At 36.7% G+C, this 23754-nt stretch overlaps 2 protein-coding genes across 2 annotated transcripts; one reads left to right on the top strand and one right to left on the bottom strand.

Moving 5' to 3' along the window:
* The first annotated feature begins 539 nt into the window (after positions 1-539).
* rp1l1a (rp1 like 1a) lies at positions 540-14724 on the top strand. The gene is given in 5 exon segments (XM_051133938.1): positions 540-682; positions 2476-2943; positions 2945-3140; positions 5522-5699; positions 5983-14724. Coding segments are annotated over 4 exon segments (7527 nt in total). The 5' UTR covers positions 540-682; positions 2476-2497; the 3' UTR covers positions 12690-14724.
* A 1884-nt stretch (positions 14725-16608) lies between these two features.
* Positions 16609-23688, bottom strand: si:ch73-340m8.2 (tyrosine-protein kinase SRK3). Its single transcript, XM_051133566.1, has 9 exons — positions 23327-23688; positions 22182-22303; positions 21856-22022; positions 21598-21757; positions 19722-19877; positions 19534-19589; positions 17750-17900; positions 17538-17669; positions 16609-17444 (listed from the first exon to the last, which is right to left on the bottom strand). Exons 1-9 carry the CDS (start codon positions 23620-23622, stop codon positions 17251-17253), a joined length of 1434 nt encoding a protein of 477 aa, XP_050989523.1. The 5' UTR covers positions 23623-23688; the 3' UTR covers positions 16609-17250.
* Between the last annotated feature and the right edge of the window lie 66 nt (positions 23689-23754).

Genomic DNA, 23754 nt, shown 5'->3' on the forward strand with positions numbered 1-23754 from the left:
ATTCATGCTCTATACAGTTGTGTGTATAGAGAGAGAGAGAGAGAGAGCTCTGTGTTAATATAGTTTATATTTTGCAACGATATTAACATTTAAGCAACTGAGATTTGCTTTATAGCCTAGTAGATTTTGCCTTATGTGATGTATGTGAATAAAGTTGTGTGTATATATATATATATATATATATATATATATATATATATATATATAAAATGCATGTTGTGTCATTCAGCAGACGTAAGCACTAGAGCACTGGAGTGAATATGACAGCAAGTGTATTGTGTATTTTCAGTCTGTGTGTTTGGTGCATCATTGTTTCAATGACATGTTTGTAGAATATACACAAACCAGCCTGTCATTAGGGGTCAGAAAGCAGACGTCTCTCAGCTCTACACAGCTCTGTTTATGCAACCCTGGTGTCTCTGTCATGTGTCTCACGCTCCCCTAGAGTTCAGTAAAATCTCAAGATGATTAAAGAAGCTTTTCGTTCTATCCTTAGCTGCCGAAGGCCCTGATTAGTGGTCAGTCCGTTTGTGGGAGGGCTCGTGAACTTGCATCCCTGTTGCAGTCGTGTGTTTGGATGCTACCTGGAACATTCATCTCTATAGTCAGATTTTATTTTTTTAGTTTTCACATTGTACAGTTTTTATTTTTAGCTTCAAATATGATCATGTATTCTGTGAATGTAAGTATATTGTTTATATAATATATTGTATATTTTATTTTATGTTGAGATAAGGTACTGAACTGCTATTTTAGCTGTAAAAAAATGTTTTATTACTGATAAAGTGATTTGTTCAGTGAAAACTTGCTTGATACAGTATGTATGGATCAGTTATTTAAATTTCATAAAAATAGAATTAGAACATTGCATGTGTCAAGATACAATATGTCATTTTATTTAGTCTGAACTGTCATGATTTTGTGCATTTTGCTTTTTAATTCAACAACCTCCAGCTTGGTCCACTTCAATGTTTTAGAATTGCGTTACAAGTAATCTGGTTATAATACAACTGTCTTTGGTCTCAGTTATTTACTGCACAAACTTTGTTCAGAGACGATGCTCTTGAATGTCTTTAATTGTTGGATTAAGGACTAAGAACTAAGAACTAAATGCAGTTTAAAATAGTCTGTAATTGTTTCCTGAAGAGCATGAGATTAACCTCTGGACTAGGGCCTAGTTTCTTAGTTTCTTACACTTTTAAATGACATGTTATGTAGTAGTATAATATTTTAAAATGTAATTTATTCCTGTGATCAAAGCTAAATTTTCAACAACATTACTCCAGTCTTCAGTGTCAAATTGATTCGTATGACAGAAATCATTCTATTATGCTGATTTGCTGTTCAAAAAAACATTTTTTATTATTATTATTATCAACATTTAAAACAGTTGAGTACCTTTTTTTTCAGGAAACTTTGAATAGAAATATCAATAAAAAAAACATTTGTAACATTATACACTATAACATTCAAAATCTTGGAGCCAGTTTTTTTTTTTTTTGGAAAAGAAATTATAGAAATTAATACTTCTATTTAGCAAGGATGCTTTAAATTGATCGAAAGTGATGATAAAGACATTTGTAATGTTACAAAAAAAATTCTATTTCGGATAAATGCTGTTCTTCTGAACTTTCTATTCATCAAAGAAACCTTAAAAAATTCTACTCAGCTGTTTTCAACATAATAATAATAATAATAATAATAAATGTTTTTGAGCAGCAAATCAGAATATTAGAATGATTTCTGAAGGATCATGTGACTGGAGTAATGATTCTAAAAATTCAGCTTTGAAATCACAGGAATAAATTACATTTTAAAATATATTCAATTGGAAAACTGTTATTTTAAATAATAAAAATATTCAAAATTTTACTGTTTTTGCTGTGATCTGGATGAAATAAATACAGGCTTGGTGAGCAGAAAAGACTTCTTTAAGGAACATTAAAAATCTTACTCTGCAAAAACTTTTGACTGGTAGTGTATATATGCTTGTTCACCTCTCACTAAATCTAATTTAACAATTAAATAATTATATTTTAGCAACTGTGTCTTTGGTTGAGAGTTTAAAGACTTAATAGCTATCTTGGCTTGTGTTACCTGACATGTTTGAGGCTTAAAATATTTTTCAGCGTTGCTTTTTCATAACACAAGAGGCTTAGAGATCTCAGTTACTGTATGTTTTATTCAGGTATCTCCCTTTGTCCACATGTTTTTTCTATTCTCTAGCAGAAATAAATGTAGTTTATTGGATAGCAGATGATTTGATTTTGGAAGGTTTTGAGTTTTGATTAAAATATCCTAATATTTGTATTACAGACTGTGGTTTCTTGCCAAATATAAGAGGAATTGAACAGCAGATGCATTGCTAATTTCTCATATTCAGATTCATATTTTGATGTGTTCAATGGCTTTTTTTGAAATGTTGATTGTGAGTTTCAAACATTGTCATTCACATTCCCAAATGTTCCTTCACAGATTGAATTGACGAGGGGGAGAGATGCACAGGACGACCCAAGGCTCCTTCGACGCCAATACCCGTTTTCAGAATGAACCTCATCAGTTTCCTCATCCTCCAGCGTCGTCCTTTGGCTTCAGCGTGACTGCAGCCAGCCCAGCCAAGAGAATCACCTTCTACAAGAGTGGCGACGCTCAGTTCAAAGGCGTCAAGATGGCCATCCATAAACGGAGCTTCAGATGCTTTGATGCCTTGTTGGATGACCTTTCCCAAAAGGTTCCTCTCCCTTTTGGCGTGCGCACCATCACGACCCCCAGAGGGACCCACAGCATTAAACATTTAGAGCAGTTAGAGGACGGAGGCTGTTACCTCTGTTCTGACAGACGCTATGTTAGGCCAATCAACATGGAGGCTGCAGGGAAGAGGCCGGCGGTGTGGCACCACCACAGCCAACCGCATAACCCTCGCCGCAAGCCCTCCCGACCCGAGGAGCCCCCCCTCTGGACATCAGCACCACCATCGGCATCCCAAAAGGATTGTTCTGGTAAAAAACAACGACCCGACTGTTAGGCGATCCATTATTCTGAGCAGACGGACCGCTCGGAGTCTTCGTGTCTTCATGGACGAGATTTCAGAACTCATGCAGTGTCATGTCAAGAAACTCTACACTCTGGAGGGACGTAAGGTCAGGGAGGATTTCATTTCTTGAGACATTCTTTAATTAGCCAGGTCAAGTATTTTAGGAGGCAGGTGTCATGTCAGGACAGAGATGAAGGTCCTGGGACCTACTAATCTCAAATGTTTCTTAAAGGGGTCATCGGATCTTTAGGGTCTTAATGAAAAGTCTATAATATACTTTGGTTAAAAATTCTCAATGGTTGTGTAAAACAACAACCTTTTTACCTTGCCAAAATCAGCTCTGCAAAAATCATCTCATTCTGAGGGATTGTTCCTTTAAATGCAAATTAGCTCTGCTCGCCCCGCCCCTCTCTTCGCTCTGTGGAGTGACGAGCCTGTTTACTTTAGCTGCATTTAGCCGCATTTAGTTGCTAAACTTGCTAACTAGCACGTTATTAGGAAAGGCGATCGCAAACATTCATAAAAAAAAAACCCCAGATCACTTATGCTGTAAGTGAAGCTGGATCACAAAATGATTTGCGCAAACATAGACACATTTATGTAGATCGGGAGGCGCATTCCCTTCACAAACAAATGTAATCCACTGCATCTTTAGCGGTTCAGATGTCGGGAGTAAATGATGACCACTATGTTCATTATTACATCCAGCAACACAACACCTCAATCGCTCAATCGGAGATATTCTTGTCTAACTTACATCTCCGCTCCAGCACTAAAAACAATGGAGGTCGGACTATTACAACTGATCTGAGGTAAGACGCTCATGTAAATCAACTATCGTGGGAGCGGCCTCTGTCTGTGTGAAAAAGGGGATATTATTTTTACAATTTAATTAAAAACCACTGCATGGATTTTTATCATTATAGGGTAGATTTGTACATACACTGCCAACACACATTAATGTTCAAACAACATGTAAAAGTGAACTTAGCATCCGATGACCTCTTTAAAGGGATGATTGACTTGCCCAATATTGCCAAATATTGATATGTATATCCTTACATCCATAAGCTTGTTTATTCAGCTTTCATATGATGTAGAACTGTCAATTTAAAAAAAACGTACCCTTTTGACTGATTTTGTGGTCCTGGGTCATATATTAGAATGATTTCTGATTTCTATGACACTTTAGACTGGAGTAATGGCTGATGAAAATTCAGCTTTGCATCAAAAAAATAAATTATATTTTGAACTATGTTAAAATAGAAACCATTATTTTATATTGCAAAAACATTTTACAAAATTAAAAAAAAAAATTAGCAAATAAATGCAGCCTTGTTGAGAATAAGACACTTATTCAAAAAAACACATTACAAATCTTACTGATCCTAAACTTTTGAACAGCAGTGTATGATTTTTCTTCTTAAAGTATGGACCAAAAAGCACCATAAAAAAACAATACAGATTGTATCAAAGCAGCTTTACAGTATTAAATAGGAAAATAGTGTGTCAGTAATGCAAAAGGACAACCGTAAACACACAATTTTCCGTTAAAGGCAGTTCATCATTGAATTCAGTGATCTCATCATCCAGTTCAGTTTAGTTCAAACAGTATATGGTATCGCTGGAAATTAAGTGTCCCCAAGCAAGCCAACTAAGCAAGCCTAAGCAATCCATATGTGACCCTGGACCACAAAACCAGTCATAAGGCTCATTTTTTACAACTGAAAGCTGAATAAATAAGCTTTCCATTGATGTATGGTTTGTTAGGATAGGACAATATTTAGCCGAGATACAACTATTTAAAAATCTGAAATCTGAGGGTACAAAAAAATCAAAATATTGAGTCACTTTTAAAGTTGTCCAAATGAAGTTCTTAGCAATGCATATTACTAATCAAAAATTAAGTTTTGATATATTTACGGTCGGAAATTTACAAAATATCTTCATGGAGCATGATCTTAATTTCCTGATGATTTTTGGCATAAAAGAAAAATCAATAATTTTGACCCATACAGTATATTTTTGGCTATTGCTACAAATATACTCGTGCTACTAAAGGCTGGTTTTGTGGTCCAGGGTCACATATGATTTGTATGTAAAATGTGTTATAAAAATTCATTTATTTACTCGAATATACTTACCCTCCACAACCGCTCTAAAATCTTCTTCATGCATGCACATTTTCAGGATTGGCGTCAACAACACTAATTGCCAGTAATTGTTGTGCAAAAACTGTCACCTAAATTTGCCCTGCATAAATGAATATGCTGCTGTTGTCATTGCAGCAAACTATTATATTTGAGTTTTAATGATTTAGGGGTTCTCAATACTAAAATGAGTCAATTAGTGCAACCGTGCTGAGCATTTTAAATCAGTCAATTATGATTCAGTCAGGATGTTGATGTTAAAAGGTAGCTGTAGTACTTGAGTGGTTTTGATCCAATATATGACTTCTGTCCAATGTTTATTCACTCCTCTCCATAGATTGACAATATTCAGAGTCTGATGCAGTGTCCTAGTGTGCTGGTCTGTGTAGGTCGAGAGCCTTTCAGGCCGCTGCTCATGGAAAGCTTGAAGAAGCTCTCAGATGAAAAGCTTCCAGGAATGGGCACAAGGTCTCACTCAAGTATCTGCAGTGAAGGCCATGAAAGCAAAAAGAATGGTAAATATTTTCTTTTATTGTGTACACACTTCGTTAACTACCATTTACACTGATTTGTTTTAGGTGAGTCATTATAATAATTAACTACCCGTGTACACAACCCACGTTTCTCTAATAATAGACTGAAGATGAAACAACCATTTGAGACCAACTCAGATGTTAATGCATTCTAGGGGTTGGTGAATCAAGAGCCTCTTCTAAATTGATTGTTTGCATGTTGAAAACATGTTATTATCCTTGATGAAATCATGTATATATATATTTTTTGATTTTGCTTCAACAGTTAACTTTGGCCTGGAGACAAAGAAAAGCATTATCCATCCACGATCAGACTCCAGTAATAGATCTACAAGATTCTCTCTTTCTTCAGAAAAGTCCTATCAGAATGGATTATGCATGACCCCAGGACAGTCCGGTTGCGTTAGCAACTGTCCTTACGTTAAAGAAGTCGTAGTGAACGATGACATTGAGAAGAGAGTACTTGTTAACAAAGACGGCAGCCTTTCTGTGGAGATGAAGGTTCGCTTTCGGCTCTGCAACGATGAGACTCTTCAGTGGTCCACTGAGATCAAAAAGTCATCTGTGAAAGTCAACGACTCTGGCTCTGTAAAAGATGCCGATTATCTTCAAGCTAAAGCTGAGTATTCAGACCCAGACTCCATATCTCCATCTGAGACTGAAGAAGCCTTTGCAACAAAGCTGCATCAGAAGCATATCGAGGAAACGGTTTGCCAGAACTGTTGCAACCACTGCCAAGAGTATGACATCTGGAAAAACCCCTTGCATAAAGACTCCGGGAGTTGTAAATCACCTAGTTCCAGTGCATCGTCTCACAAAGTTGTACGCAAAAAGACATCTGTGGATAGTACGCGCACAATTTCTCGTTCCAGCGGCGAGTACACTGAGCATGTGGTGGAAAAGGCCTCCTGTTTTCAGCAGACTGTTGAGGAAGGAGACACTAGAGTAGAATACTGTGCAATAAGTCATTGCTGCAATCGAAGTGAAGTATCATCTGCTGGACTCACGTCAAAAAGCAAGAGATCTTGTGAGGACGTCTGTGAGAGAACTAATTGCTCTCATATAGAACCTGAAATCTCTTCTATGCCACATTGTGAGTTCATTAAGGTCACGGAAGAGCGTCCGGTTTCTGCAGTCAGCAACTCATCCAAAGTGCTTGAGTCTTTAAAGGAAGATCAGGATGATGAATATGACGACCTGCCACCAAGCATCTCAAGAGCATCACACTGGTCTCAAAGTGACCATCTAGAGAGTGATGATCAACCTAAATGTGTTCATTGTTGTGGCTACCAGTCTTCATCAAGATCTTATTTGTCCCCTAGACCACCAAGTAAAGAATCAAACGGTGCTGTTCACTCACTTAAGCTCAAAAAGTATAAAACCACTTTTGCAGCACCACCAGAGCCAGATGGGATGAGTACAGCAACTCCAATATCAAAAGTGTCCTCCAGATCCCATCCGTGTCATTGCGGAGCCATAACCCCAAGTTCAGTTATGTCTGATAGGCAGCACAGGCCTGAGGACAGGGCTTGTAGTACAAATTCCAGACATAGCCAAGCATCCTGTAAATCTAGAGGTCAAGGAAACACCCCTGGATGCAATGCATCAGATGCTTTGGAGATACATGACAACGATGCTGCAAACAGATCTTTAAGTGCAACATCAGGTGTGTCGAAACGATCTGGAGAGTCTGGTGTTTGCTCATGCTGTGGTGAGCATAAAAGATTGAATGGGAATGCAGACAGGAGCGAATCAGAGAAAGCTGATTCTGTAGTGTCGAAGTCAAACAAATCTGCTGCATCCACTTCAGTTGTTCACGAAAACTGTGAACCAGTTAATAATATGTCTGAAGGGGAACTCAAAGGGGTACGCTCTGGGTCTGCACTGTCTAAAAATTCGAATGCCTCTTCTGCTTCCAAAATCTCAAAAAAATCTAACTGCTCTGCACATACTATGTGTTCTGTTGGGAAATCCTCTAAATGTGAACATAATGAAGCAGAAAGTGTTGTAGAAAGAACCAAAAGTGCCACACCAGTCGGGTCAGACTGCATTGTTTCAGAGCGAGAGCCCACACCAGCCTTGGTCTTGACAGAAATGGATAAAGCTGAAGAAAAAAGCCAAGAAAGAGCTGTCAGCCCATTGTCAGCCTGTTCAAATTTATCAGCTGCATCGAGGACATCCCACAAATCAAAGTCTGAACATTCAGAGAATGCTAAAATGCCTAGATCTCATAGTCCAAATGATTTAGAGGAAGTGCCATCAAACTTATTTAATTCTCAGGGTGATATATCAGAAATTGCTGCTACTCAGAGTCATGCTGCGACAGATAATCATTGTGGACAAGACACAGAGTTTCCTCAAGACGTTAGATCAGCTAGTGCCATGTCTAATAAATCAAACCGATCTTCTGAACATCCGTCGCATACATCGGAGCGAACAACTAAGTCTGTCAAATCTTGTTGTGACTTACTAGACAAAGTTCAGTGTGAGCCAGAAACTGAGGTAACCACTGAAGAAAGATTATGCAGTCCACTGTCCCACTGCTCCAAAATATCTGTAAAGTCACATGCATCCTCAAAGAATTCACATGCAAAGTCAAAATCTAAGGATAGAGTTCCCAGTGCAATGTCTGTCAAAACAAACACGTCTAAGGGATCTTGTAGGTCTTGCAAATCAAACCACGGTGTTCCAGAAACCACAGTTACCTCAGAACCAAATGATACAGCACCTAATGAATGCGCAAGTCCAAAAAGTGAGTCAAATAGAGCTACCAGCGCAATGTCTCAGACCTCAGAAAAGTCTAATGCCTGCTCTGACAGATCTGGTGCAAAGAGCCTGGCATCTCAGGAAGTGAAGAATGGCAAAGACATGACACAGAATGCCTTAACTGTGACCTCTCCATCGCCTAGGTCAAAGAGGTCCCCATCTCCTAGGTCAAAAAGGTCACCATCTCCTAAATCGAAGAGGTCCCCATCTCCAAGGTCAAAGAGGTCTCCATCACCTAGATCAACCCACAGCACTGAAATTAAGAAAACTGAGAGCAGAGCACCAAGTGGGATGTCAGTAAGCTCTAATGTATCCTCACAATCCAAAAGATCCAGTAAATGTCATTGTCCCAGTGGTAATTTGAGAGAGACAAAGACTGAGATGCTGAAAGTGTATGCCAAAGATGAATCTGAGAGCTTGTCAGGAAAATCAAAACTGTCAGTTAAATCTCTTATAAATAACATTAAGTCTTCAAGCAACCAGTTTGATGAACCTCTAAGCCCTACATCAACAGCATCCGTTTCTCTTGGACTTGTAGAAGAGCTCAAGGGTGATGACTTTGATGAACGACCAACCAGTGGCATGTCAGCCACCGCAGAGGAAGCTGGACATACGTTAGATATTGTAAATGGAGTAAATGCAGAGGAAAGGCCAAAGACAGAAATGTCTATGAACTCTGCAATTTCAGACAAATCCAAAAAGTCCCATCACAAGAACTGTAAGACTCCTGATCGAGCCCTTTCGCCTGTCTCAGCTGAAAGCGTCATGTCAGCAGAAGTCAAGAAAAGCAAGTCGGGAAGCCAGTTAAATGAAAACAATATCAGAGTGCCCTCCACTTTGTCACTGTCATCTTCACGAAGTAAGTCACCCTCGGGAGTTTCACAGGAAAGCGCTAAAAATAAAGCTATGAAAGAAAGACATTGTGAAAGTGTCAACAACACCAGCCAGGCAGAAATGAATGAGATGTCTTCAAATCATGACCAAAGTGAAAGAGCCTCTGGAAAAGCTACTCCAGAAAGTACATCTCAACATTCAGTGAAATCCAAAAGTGGGGAAAGTACTAAAGTGAGTGATACATCTAAATGTAAAAGATCTAAATGTTCTTCCCAGTGTTTGGAAATAAATAAACTGAATATAAAATATAATGGAGACATAGATGGTGGCACAGTTAAGTCATCCACATCAGACAGAAGATCTGTAAAAAATAATGCATCCCGACCAAATTCAGCAGGGATGTCTGAAAGTTCCCAAAATTGTATAAGTCTACCACAAGAGATGCCCAACAAGAGTAAAGCGTCATTCAAGCATCATGGTTCCTCAAGCAACAGTGTTTTATCTCGGGCACTTTCAGCGGCTGATCTGTTGAAAGAGATTATCGGCAATGCGAGACCAGTCAGCAGAGGATCAAAGTCAGTTGCCTCCGGCAAAGATGTCGACAAGGTAGATAATAAAAGCCAAAAAAGCAGCAGGAGCAAAGTCAGCATCTCATTAGAGTGCAACAACAAGGAGCTGATGCCGTCATGCTTACCGAACGCTTCCCCTACAGAAGTTGTGAACGACTGGCTCAGGAACATTCCCATAGATACCCATGTTTATGAAATGGATGCTGAACTCATTGAAGAAGTGACCCTGACTCAAGGTGGTGAGGACACGTCTCAAAGAGACAAAGTTGATGCACCAGAAAGCAGAATAGAGATTGAGAAACCTCATGATGATCAAGCAGGTGAGAATCCCATCCAAGACATTTGTGTTGAGACAGAGTTGTGCAACGAACTAGAAGTAAGCACAATGGATCCAGACCGCGAAGCATTAACCAAACAAGACAGTTTGCAAAAGCAGCGTCATTCTTCGGTTCAGGTCATGAAGGTTTTACTGGGTCCAAAGCTAGACAGATCCAGCAGCTTACCTGAGGTCTCCCCTGTATATGGTAGAAAATTAAGCCAGTCTGCTCAAGGGCTGTTGGACTGCCTTGCGAACTTACGATTGATTGACTCCGACTCTAAAAATGAAAAGCAACATAAATATAATGAAATCATGATGATCCTACAGTCGCTCTGGCTCCAAAAGCCCTCTGAGGATGAGCAGAAAATAAATCCCTCAGCTGAAGAAGAATTTAACCCACGGTCTTCATCTGGGGTTGATGTAAGCAGCGTTTCCACCAGCTCTGTTAATGGCATAGTAGAAAAAACAGAGACCGTACAAGGCACAATACCACCGATTGCTGAACGAGAGGGATCACTGCAAGACAAAGATGAAGAAGATGAGGTAAAGTCTACAGCTCAAGCATGTGAATCTTTAGATCCGTCCAAAGTCCCATCAGATCTAGTAAGTCCAGACATTGCGGAGCAAGTCCAGGGAAGTCCAGAAAATCCACAACTGGATAATGACCAAGAAAATGGTGTATTGCAAGAAGATGTTGAAAGCAGTGAGAATAAGAATGAATCAGGTCAGACACCACAAACAACCTCTTACAAGAGCTCTGGGAATGAGAGTTACGCTATGAAATCTCAAGAAAATACCACCAGCTCGGGAACTCCACCGTCTGTTCAGAGAGCTCCGCTTAAGAAAAGAGTTTCGCAAGACCCAGATCCCGTTTGGGTGCTGAGCTTATTAAAAAAGCTAGAAAAGCAGTTCATGTTGCATTACGCGGATGCCATGGCGGAGTTCAAAGTGAGGTGGGATTTGGATGACAATGAGTTGCTTGATAAGATGATAAGTGAGCTGAAAGAGGAAGTACAAAAACGGATTCAGTCGAGCATTAACCGAGAACTACTTAAAATCCAAAGTAGGGCCGGCAGGGGTCCGAGACCTCCAGGAAATACTCTATCTAGAGAGTCTACAGTGCAGACTGAGCAGCGACGCAAGCGTCTTCGGGTCATGCGTAATAAGTCCATCTTGTCTAGAAGTGATGAAAATTATACTGCGTCTGGTACGGAATACAGCGATCAACGCAGTGACGATGAATACTGCCCGTGTGACGCATGCATGAAAAAGAAACTCGTGTCTAGAGCGGTCCAGAGAGCTCAGGCTTTGAGTTTGGCTCCAGTTATGATGGAATTTGATCTGCGGAAAATTTTGCAGATGAAAAAGGATCCAGCCCAACCTACAGAACCAAAGACGGAAGACCAACACCCAACCAACGTGACTTGTGCAGTTGAGAAAGAAGAGAACAACTTGGAAGTGGTTAATGAAGAGGTAGAGGAAGCGAATGACAATACTATAGAGATGGCAGATCAAGAGCCAGACGCTGATGTCAATATAACTGATCAAGACAAAAACGCAGAAAGCATTAAAGATGTGTCTCTAGACTCTGAGACAAGAGATCCAAATGAAGAGGAAGCAAATGACAAAAGAGATTCTGGTGGTGAAGATGATGTGGAGAACAAAGAAGGTGAGGATGCAAAAGAAGAAGTGGTGGTAAATGGTATGAAAGATGCTGAGGAGGAAGAGGAAGTAGAGATTGAGGAAGAGGACTGTGAGAATAAAGACAGTCCTGAGGGAGATGCAGCAAATGCAGAAAACAGCGATACACCTGTGGAGGTGGAAAAAGAGGATGAGATGACAGAAATTGGTGAGGAAGCCGAATTGGATGACAAGGTGGCAGCGACTCGAGGAGAAAGTACAGAAGACGAGTCTGCAGAAGATGGAGGTGAATCTAAAGACGATGCACCTGAAACTACTGAAGATGAAACTCCAAATGAGGAGTCCACCAATGAGGAGAATCCTGATGGGAATCAGGATGGATCTGTAGAGGATAATGCCAATGAAGATGGGACATCAAACACAGGACAGGATGAGGAGCAACCTGAAGAAACCTCCAAGGCAAATATCGAGGCAGAGGTCAATGGAGATGCAGAAAATGAAATGGACAAATGTAGCTCTGTTGAGGAAGATTTTGAGAACGATAAATCTGATGAAACTGTTATTGATAATGCTGAGAGCGCACTAGTGAAACAGGTAACAAAAACGTCAGTGGAGTCTCAACCAGGATCTGAGGAGAATCAGACAGCTAAACTCAAAGATCTTCAGAGTTTCATGGAGAGCGTTGAAAGTCAAGCAGACAGCATGGTTGTGATTACAAAACAAGCGCCATACAAAGAGCCACATGGACCAGGAAACCAAAAGGACATGTGCAATGGCTTGACCGAATGGCAGGTGTCTCCTAAAATAAGCAACAGGGCCAATAAACAAAAGAAAGGACAGTGATGTTATGGTGAACAATGAAGGATTGTAATCGTTTGATATTTCCTCATATAAAGCACTTTATTACTAATGTTACTTTAGATGGGACTTCAAAGACATCTAAAGAGCTAAATAGATATGTAAGAGATTTCAAAACTGTATATTGTACAATTCTGTATATTTCCATGTAGTCAAGGTAATATTGTTTTAATGAGTCTGTTAAAAAGCATCAAACTTTCATTTATAAACATTTTACTCATGGATTCATATACACAGTCAAATAATGTATATAACTCAGTCATTTCACATTTTACAGATAAATACTGAATTCTCAGGGTTCTAAATGTTACAAGTATTATAATTCACAGATATTGTTTACCCAAACCTCAACCAAGTTTAGCATTACATTACTTATAGTTTATATGCTAAATGGGACAATTATATTTCAAAAAGTTCCATACATCTTGGAATCTGCAAAATGTTAATTATTTTACCAAAATATGAGGGGATCATACAAAATGCATGTTATTTTTAATTTAGTACTGACCTGAATAAGATATTTCTTATGAAATATGTTCACATATAGTCCACAAGAAAAAACAATAGGCAAATTTATAAAAATGACCCCGTTCAAAAGTTTACATATACTTGATTCATAAGTTGTTATCTGAATGATCCACAGCTGTGTTTTTTTGTTTAGTGATAGCTGTTAATGAGTCCCTTGTTTGTCCTAAACAGTTAAAATGCCTGTTGTTCTTTGGTTTTTGAGCATTTTTGTGTATTTTAACCCTTTTCAACAATGACTGTATGATTTTGACTCATATACAACTATTACAGAAGGTTCAAATACTCACTGATGCTCCAGAAGGAAACACAATGCATTAAGAGCCGGGGGGTGAAAACTTTTTGAATTTGAAGATCAGGGTAAATGTAACTTATTTTGTCTTCTAGGAAACATGTAAGCATCTTCTGTAGCTTCTAAAGGGCAGAACCAAATGGAAAAAAAAATACGACATTTAGGCAAAATAAGACAAATTTATACATATTCATTTTGTTCAAAAGTTTTACCCCCTGGCTCTTAATTACGGTGGCCGAGAGAGCTCAACGCGCTGCAACTTAAGAAAACACATGCAAACAGAAAAAAGCGACAACAAATTAAGAAAACATCTTCATCAGTTTGACAACACAGACGCTGCAAATCCTCGCAACGCAAACACAAATACGGAAACACGCTGCAAATTACTTAATGCAAATTACCGTACTTAATGCATTGTGTCTCCTTCTGAAGCATCAGTGAGCATTTCAATCTTCTGTAATAGTAGCATATGAGTCCCTCAGTTATCCTTAGTGTCAAAAGATGGATCTAAAAATTATACAGTCATTGTTTGAAAGGGTTCAAATACACAAAAATGCTGAAAAACCAAAGAATGTGTGGGACCTGAAGGAGTTTTCTGAAGAACAGCGGGCAGTTTAACTGTTCCGGAAAAACAAGGGACTCATGAACAACACAAAACAAAAATCACTGAAAAAAAAAAAAAAAAACACATCTGTGGATCATTCAGGTAACAACACAGTACTAAAAATCAAGTGTATGTAAACTTTTGAACGTCATCATTTTTATAAATTCAGCTATTATTTTCTTTTGTGGGCTATATGTAAACATCTTTAATGTAAAATATCTTATTCAGGTCATAACTAAATAAAAAATAACACAAATTTTGTATGATCCCTCTTATTTTGGTTAACATTTTGCAGATTCTGCAAGGTCTGTGTAAACGTTTAACCTCACCTGTATAATTGCATATATAATGCTTTTAAGATGTGTTCAGTTTAGCAGCGACTTTTTGCCATGCCATGTATATTTTAAAATGACTTAACCATGTATTATTTAATTCTGAAGTTGCAAAATGTTCTGATGCTGCTAAGTGGTGCTTGATGCTACATTTTATGTCATGAAAGATCTCACCATGTGTGGTATTTAAAGCATCCTTGATCAGGGTTTGTTGTATGTTGCTATTGTACTGTAACATTTACAGTAATAAATGCTCAACTTTGAGAATGTCACTTGTTGTTTTCATAACAGGTTGGCATATATTTAGCATTAAGGTGTTTGTTGTTTCAGGCATCTGACTTCATAAACTTCAACAATTACACTGACTTGTTCAGCAAGGTCTGCTTTGTATTGCCGTTCTGCCATGGCAGTTTTTTTTATTTAACCTGAAAGAGTTGTGGCACAAGTTCAGATGCAGTGCTTTAAATCAAATTTGTGTAGCTATTTATTTGTGTACAGCACAACTAATTTTGAAGGAAGGGGTTTTGCACAGGTAAGCACCACTAACTCTTTGTTATACATGTTTTTTGTTATTTATCCTTCATGTATTCAGCGATATAGTTGGGAACACACACTTAAGCAAAAATAATTGCAGCAGTACTTGAGTCCAGCAGCTTGAATAGTTCTTGCGTCATTCTAATCTCATTGCCTTTGCATTGGGAGTATCTTTAGCAGGGTGAGAGGATTGAGGTTGACTTGCATCAGTCATTAATCTTGTACAGCTATTAGTCAATGGTATGTAAATGTAGTTCAGCAGGGTGCAGAGATATCACACATGCCTTTACCTTATTGAAAATGTACAGAAAACCATTAATCTCATGTAGCCTGTGCTTGTTTGAATACAATTATGTGTTTATCCCTTTTATTTCCAATGTAACCAGTCGAAAGTTTATTAAGAATTCTTAAATGTTTGAAAAATAAGTTTCTTATTCTCACCAAGGCTGCATTTATTTGATCAAAAAACACAGTGAAAATAGTAATTTTATGAAATATTTTTTTGCAATTTAAAATAGTCTTCTCTATTTTAATATATTTTAAAATGTGATTTATTCCTGTGATGGAAAAGCTGACTTTTCAGCTACTTAGTATAATATGACAGTAATAATGTTGACAATTCAACTTTGCTGAATAAATTACATTTTAGAATATAATAAAACAGAAAACGGTTCTTTTAAATTATAATAATATTTAACAGTATTACTGTTTTTTTAACTGTATTTTTAATATACACTACCAGTCAAAAGTTTTTTAATGTTTTTAAAGGTCTCTTCTGCTCACCAAGCCTGCATTTATTTGTTCCGAAGTATAGTAAAAACAGTAAAATTTAGAAATATTTTTAATGTTTAAAATAACTGTTTTCTATTTGAATATATTTTAGAACGTAATTTATACCTGTGATTTCAAAGCAATTATCAGCATCATTACTCCAGTCATGATTCTTCAGAAATCATTCTAATATTCTGAGTTGCTTTTATGGTGAATTATGTTGAAAAATGTTGAAAACGGCTGAGTAGAATTTTATAAAGTAAAGAAACTTGAAAAAATTCTACTCTGTATGTGTAGATGCATAGAACAGCATTTATCTGAAACAGGAATGTTTTGTAAAATTATAAATGTCTTGTAATCCCCCCCCAAAAAAAGGATATTATAATGGTTTCTGAAGGATCATGTGACACTGAATGCTTTAAATCTAGCTTTGATCACAGGAATAAATTACATTTTAAAATATATTCAAATAGAAAACAGTTATTTTAAATAGTAAAAATATTTCAAAATTTGACTTTTTGCTGTACTTGTTGGATCAAATAAATGCAGGCCTGGTGAGCAGAAGCAAAAAACATTACAAATCTTACTGTTCAAAAACTTTTGACTGGTTGTGTAATAAATACAGCCTTGGTGTGCATAAGACGATTCTTTCAAAAATTAAAAAATCCTAATTATTAAACCGGTAGTGTATACTTACATTTACGGTAAGGATAATGTAAAGAATTAAAGCTTGCTTTTTTTTTTCAAGACAAGTATTTAGAGCTGTTAAAACAGTTTAGTAATGTAAAAGTCATCTGAAATGTTCTCAGAAGGAAGAAGGAAACCTGCCTTAAAAAGTGCATTTACAGTAGTAGCAACAGCCCAGATTTACATTATTACGTTACAATGTTCTTTATCAGGTCACGGAAGATTCATGCTCCTACAATAATTTGTAGAGTTAACATAAAAGGTTAAAAATCAAACATTCATACTTCTGTCACCAAATGTTGAAAGTTCACATGACGTACATGTTTTTTCTACATTGGGATCAAGATAGCCATCATTTTTAGTTCAGCAGCTTTGGTCACAAAAATGTCAGTCAGCAATGGAATATTTCCTGCTTATCAGGGAATATTAAAAGAGCTTTTTGGAAACGTAAGAAACTTCATAATCATCTTTAGTAATACTGATTAGCAATACTAGTAAAGTCATTCATAATCATGTGTTTGAGAGATTTATGTCATGTTTGCATATGGATGAATCTCAGGAAACCTGTCACAAAAAGCCAAAATCAAAATGTATTTATTTCTTTTTTAAATTTTAAATTCTCATTGCATTGCTTAATTTTTACTGTAATGTTTTTGGTAATGTTTTCCATTTTCGTGAGGATCACCCATATTGCATTAATTTCAGTAGATCTGTCCTATGCTATTACCTCTGTAAACTGTAAGTGATTGTATGCATTTGTTATATAATCAAAGCTCAAAAGTGTCTAAATTTCTATAGTATCTACTCCAGTTCAGAATCCGGCTCATTTATGAGAGCCATCAGCTTTGTCCGAAGCTGCGTAAATGTTGGTCTCTCCTCAGGGTCTGACCTCCAGCACAGCAGCATAATGTCGTAGAGCGCTTCAGGGCAGCCGGCCGGTCTCTCCATTCGCTCTCCTCTCTGAATGGACCGAACACATGTCATTTTGTCCATACCTGAGATTGTGGAGGAAAGAAATACACCAGAGTTGGGTGAGATGCAATCCTACACCCACATGTGTTATGTTTAGAGCTGTGAAATGTCTTTACCAGGGTATGGGTCGTCTCCGTATGTCACAATTTCAGTTAAAAGGATGCCGAAAGACCAGACGTCGCTTTTGCTTGTGTAAGCCTTGTTTTCAAAAATCTCAGGGGCCATCCATTTCACAGGGACCTTTATACCTGCAGACAGATGAGGAATGATGTATGCACTTAATGTGTTTGTGTGTCTTATGCTTGAATGAACATATCAAATGTCTCACCTGCTGAAATTCTGTGGCTTCCAGAGAGATTAATTTCAGCGAGTCCAAAGTCGGCTATTTTGCAGCATTGCATGTCGGTAAGCAGAATGTTTTCGGCTCTCAGGTCGCGGTGAACTATTTTGTTCTCAATGTACATCATTCCTTCTGTTATCTAAAAAAAAAAAAAAAATCAAAAAGAAAATAAGAAATCCAGGATGAGACTGTGTTAAAGGGCCATAACTACTACAGACATTGATATATTTCTATGCATTATGCATGCTTTAGTTTTTAACGGTCAAAGAGTGCAAGGTGCTTTTTAAAACTTAAGGCCTGGAAAACCCTTGAAAATAGCAATATTTCTAAAGAGGTACTTGAAAAGTGCTTGAATTAAGACAATGTATCTATGAAATAAGTGTTCAGTTTTTCCAATAAGCACGTATCTTTTCACGCAAAATTAACCCTGGCTTATATCTGACGTTGACCTCATGTAACTTTCAAATGTTTATTACTATATAAACTGATAAAGTCAACATTCAGTTCAGTGGCATGAGATGACTGGATGCTTTCAAATGATTTCCTTTTGAACCAGTTGTCACCAACTGAACTGCAGTGCTCAAACTATTTAAAATATAGTGAATTAAGCTACGAATTATATTTTATTTGTAAACATCATACTTTCTTCGCTTATTTCAGTTAATGTCATAAAACTAGCGAGCTAAGCCAGTAGTAGTACTAACAGTGTCCTGTAAACATGGCTGAAGACGCGAAAAGAGCAACGGACAAACTGAATCAATTGATTAGCAAACACTAACAATAATAAGTAAGGGATGTGTTGCCAGGTTAACAAAAAAAGTGATAAATGTAAACCTTAGAGGACACATAGGATGATTTTTTTTTTTTTTTAGGATGCAACAGAATATAAGCATTAGATAGTTTCCATGTACTTATCTAGATCAACTTTGAATAAAGAGACAGAATTTTTGTTTATGTATGTAAAATTTAGCTAGTAGAAATAACAATTAAATTAATATTCTCTTTTAAGTCAAACAATACAAAGAAAACATCTTTAAAATAGAAAGAAAGGTCTCTTACAAAATGAAAATTAACGACTACTAAATTGTCCCTAGCAATAATTTTGATCAAATATTTAAATGCCAAAATCAAACCAACACCAATGTTAAATGACAAACAGTAATATAAAGTAATACAACCACTTGATTTTGTTGTCAAATTTTGCCATTTTGAAATGAAAATAGGCTGTCATTTACATAATTCACATCATAATTGAATGCAATTGAATTTGCATGTTTTTCTGAAAGGTGTGTTAACACCACGTAGAGGGTTTCCTCGTTCCTCAGCTCCTCAAGTGCATTTGGAGAATAGATATGTCCTTCATGATGATTGATTTCCAGGTCATGGACTGGAGGATGGCGGAGCGAGGAAATGAGGAAGCATCAATTTGAATGCTGAGAAGCAGCTGATCTTGCATGACAGCAGCACTGAATGTAATTGTAAAAATAATGAACACGCCACCTGTCTCCCTACCGTTAATATCAATGTTGCTGTGTCAGGCCGCTTACACTAACAGAGCAATAAACGGAGCCTTTTCAAAGAAATCAATGTATGAGTTGCTTACTTAGAGAGAATGCATGGGCATATATTGGTTATAAAAATTTATCAGTGCATGTTATTCTAAAAAAATTATAGGCCTGCATTTATTTTTTTAAGAAATACATCAGATTATGGGAGTAATGTTAAGACTAATAGTTTTTAAGAAAAACTGGATCTATGATCTATGAAGTTACCTGTACAGCAAAATCCATCATGAGTGAAAACTCCAGGTCTTGATTCTCTTTGTGGCCTGTGGAAAAACATAAACTTATTTCTTAAAGAGCAATTTTCTCTAAAAGCAATGTGTCAATTAACGTCAAAATGAAGGTAATGATATCAAAAGTGTTTTTAGTTGCAAACAAGTTAATATTATTTTACTTACTGATAAGAAATTTCTTTAAACTGCCATTTTTCATGAGCTCTGTGACTAAACACATGGGTTCACTATTGGTACACACAGCATAGAGCTTCAGCAAACGGTCGTGATGCAGCTCTTTCATGATATCAATCTCTGTTTTGATATTTAAATAGTTGACATCTGCAAGTAAAGTGGGACAGATAATATTGATTGATCATAATTTTAAAAGTAAAATAATTTCAGATGTACATTCCCAACCTAAGTTTCTGGCAAGGTTAAAAACAGCCTTCAAGTAACATTAAGATAACATTTGTTCAATGAAGACCTGTTACATTTGAGGTCAAAAGTTTGCGCCCCTCTTTCAGAATCATAACCTGAACAGTTAAACTGCCTGCTGTTCTTCAGAAAATCCTTCAGGTCCCACAAATTCTTTGGTTTTCCAGCATTTTGTGTATTTGAACCATTTCCAATAATGATTGTATGAGGACAACTGAGGGACTCATATACAACTATTACAGAAGGTTCAAATGTTCACTGATGCTCCAGAAGGAAAGACTATGTATTAGGGGCGGGGGGTGAAAACTTTTGAATTTGAAGTTAAGGGTAAATTTGACTTATTTTGTTTTCTGGGAAACATGTACGCATCTTCTGTAGCCTCTGAAGGGACGTACTAAATAAAAAAAAATTACGATATTTAGGCAAAATAATACAAATGTACACCTCTTCATTCTGTTCAAAAGTTTTCACCCCCAGCTCTTAATGCATTGTTTTTCCTTCTGAAGCATCAGTGAGTGTTTGAACCTTCTGTAATAGTTGCATATGAGTCCCTCAGTTGTCCTCAGTGTGAAAAGATGGATCTCAAAATCATACAGTCATTGTTGGAAAGGGTTCAAATTCACAAAAATGCTGAAAAACCAAAGAATTTGTCAGAAGGATTTTTATGGAGAACAGTAGGCAGCTGTGGATCATTCAGATAACAACACAGTATTAAGAATCAAATGTATGTAAACTTTTGAACCAGGTCAAATCCAACTATTATATTCTCTTGTGGACTATATGTAAACATCTTTTATGTGAAATATCTTATTCAGGTCATAAGAAATATCATGCGTTTTGTATGATCCCTCTTATTTTGGTAAAAAACAAAAAAAAAAAAAACATTTTTAATGATTCTGAAAGGGGAATGCAAACTTTTCTGTATGTTTAATTCTGAAATATTTTAGTTGGACGTTCATCTAACATTTTAGAACATTCAGAGAACATCCAACAACGACCCCAAAAATGGAATCTTCTTTTAATGGTCACATACCTGAAAATTAAATTAAATTAAATTAAAATGTAAAAAAATGGACGTTTTGATTGTTCGGAGAAAGTTCAAAAATAATGTTCCCATAATGTTTACAAAATTCTAAAAGGAAATGTTTCCTTAACATTTGCAAAATTTAGAACATATTTTTGTTTGCTGGCTTGTTTGAATTGTTTGGTGGCTCACAAACTCAAAATGAATCCTTGTTTTGGATCGTGATTAGCAGGTGAAAAATGATACTAAATGCAGTTAATAGCATGCAACAAACCATACATTTGTGATAGTAAAATATGTTTATGGCAATATTAATAAATATCACTTCTTAGTTTTTTAGGACGTTTGGTTACACTTTATTTTAAGGTGTACTTGTTGCAGTGTAATTACACATTTAAGTAAGTAATGTGAATTAACTACATTAGGGTTTAACTTAGTGTTATTTGCATGTAATTATGCACAATTAATTGTTATTACAATAGTAAGTACATGTAACGTATAACAAAGACACCTAAAAATAAAGTATTACCAGGCATTTTGTTTGCTTTTAGGTTGCCACAAAGTCAGCCAGTTGAGAAGCACTGGTTTAACCTGATTTACCTTTGAACTCTTTGATGGCCACCTCTGTGGTGTTGTTCCAGAGCCCCTCCCAGACATCCGCAAACTCGCCGCTGCCCAGCTTCTTTATTTTGGTAAGCGAACTTCTGTCTATCTCCCATTTGGTATCAAATGAAAGAGTCAGAGGAACGGGCTGGTCCAGCTAGAAACGTAATGAACAGATTGAAATTGTGCTGGAAAACCTCATTACAGGATGCAGCAGTACGTTTATTAATCTGTACACTTAAACTCTTCACTGACCTTCACACAGGCTTCGTGAAGCTTCGGACAGAGTCCATCTTCATGTTTAGAGTAAAACTCTGTCAGCTGACGCAAGGTCTGGAAGGTTGTGTGATGAACAAGGAAAAACTGCTTGTCGTTTTCTGTCTGCTTGACTCTGTAATGCCGTGCATGAAGGCCGTTTTTCACTTGAAGAGAGAGCATTTGTAGAAAATTATTTAGCTATTTTTCAAGTTAAGATCAAGGTTGGTTTATTGTGAATTGATCTCTTTTCTACTAGGTTGAAGTGCGAAACAATGCAGTTAAATGAAAGCAATAGAGGTGTGTGTGAATAACACTTGTTGTACCTGATAAGTAATATTGATTATTCTCATCACACTTCCAGATGAGAAATGCACCCTCTTGGTTCTCTGGTCTTAGAAGACATCTCTTGGCCTCTATACGTGTTTTAACACTCTCAAAATACCATCTGAAAATCAATTGATACTATTTTGCATTAAGTCCATTTTATTGGTGTCTATATGTGGTGGTACAACATAATTTAAAATTAATAAAATTATTTTTGGATTATTTTTATTTATTTTTTAATTTGTGCATTTGTAAAGTATAATCATCAAAGTACTTTATTGTAATAATTATGCTAATTTTGTTATAAACAATAAAGTAAATAATGTAGTGGGTTAATCTCGCAGGGGAAAAGATACAATTGTAACATTTTTTCAACAATACAGTAAATAGTACATTGATTTGAAGTTTTATCTCTCCCTCTCTCTCTCTCTCTCTCTCTCTCTCTCTCTCTCTATATATATATATAGGAAAATTAATGTACCATTTTTTCAGTTGTAATTTTTTTTCAACATTACAATATTCAAAATATGGAGGACAAAAAGTTTCATTGTTCATAAAATAATTGTTTTGAAAATATTGTCACAAACCAATGAATATAAGTTTTTTATGTATGTATGTATGTATATATATATATATATTAATGTACTATTTTTTCACTTTTATTTATTTTTACTTTTTATTTGTGATTTTAACATTACAGTATTCAAATACAGAAGACAAAAAGTTTAATTGTTCAGAAAATAGTCACAAACCAATGAAAATAAGTTTTTCATGTATTTAGTAACAAGCCTTAGGGAAAAAAAACAACATTATAAACAACAATAATAAATGTTTATTTATTATTATTTATAAATTATTTTTTTGTTTTTTGATAGTTTTCACAAGATTTACCCTGAAATATCTTAGCTTTTTGTCAGTAATATCCAAACTCTGTCTCTATAATCATTCTCAAGGATGATTTCTACAGAAAAACACAAACTGGGTAGTGACAGCACTGTAGCAACTTCAGCAGAACTTGTGAAACTGGAAACACAGGATTCCAGTTTCATTCAGGTCAGGCATTGCGAACACCAAGCATGAGCTTGCTTTGTATATTCTGCATTCGCACAAGCTCAAAATGATCAAAAGAAACTCAAGGACTTACGGCTCGGCCTCTACGCTATCCAGCGGTTTGACGAAGTCTTTAGGCACATATCCCTTTTCCTCCACAAAGCTTTTAGATCCGTTACCTTTAGCTGTGCGTCTCCTCACATACAACCAGTACTCAGTCTCTTCTGTCACCTCCAGAATGTCTCCTTTCTTCAGATTTAGGTCCCATATTGTACGTGAGGGATAGTCGTAGATCGACTTGAAGACTGTTTTGCGGCTGAGGGTCCGCTCTCCGTTCTTCGGTGGGCAACATGGGCAGCAGAGTTTACAGGTGCACATAGAATTTCCCATGTTCACCAGTCATATCTGCTCATGCCGTGTGCACTCTAGCAGAATGATGGTACAATGGCATGACTAGCTCACTTTACTACCAGCTCACTGCAGACAGACAGGTTCCCATTAGTTACTGTTAGTAGGTCAAGG

This window comes from Labeo rohita, chromosome 17 (assembly GCF_022985175.1).
Source record: "Labeo rohita strain BAU-BD-2019 chromosome 17, IGBB_LRoh.1.0, whole genome shotgun sequence".
Taxonomy (NCBI): domain Eukaryota; kingdom Metazoa; phylum Chordata; class Actinopteri; order Cypriniformes; family Cyprinidae; genus Labeo; species Labeo rohita.

Bases quoted from the DNA above. Each gene is read 5' to 3' on its own strand.
- si:ch73-340m8.2 (XM_051133566.1), bottom strand. From the start codon at position 23,622: ATGGGAAATTCTATGTGCACCTGTAAACTCTGCTGCCCATGTTGCCCA. The intron at 17,670-17,749 runs GTGAGACATTTG...ATCTGTCTGCAG, and splicing joins AAGCCACAGAATTTCAGCAG to GTATAAAGGTCCCTGTGAAA. The intron at 17,445-17,537 runs GTAAAGACATTT...CCACAATCTCAG, and splicing joins CGGAGACGACCCATACCCTG to GTATGGACAAAATGACATGT.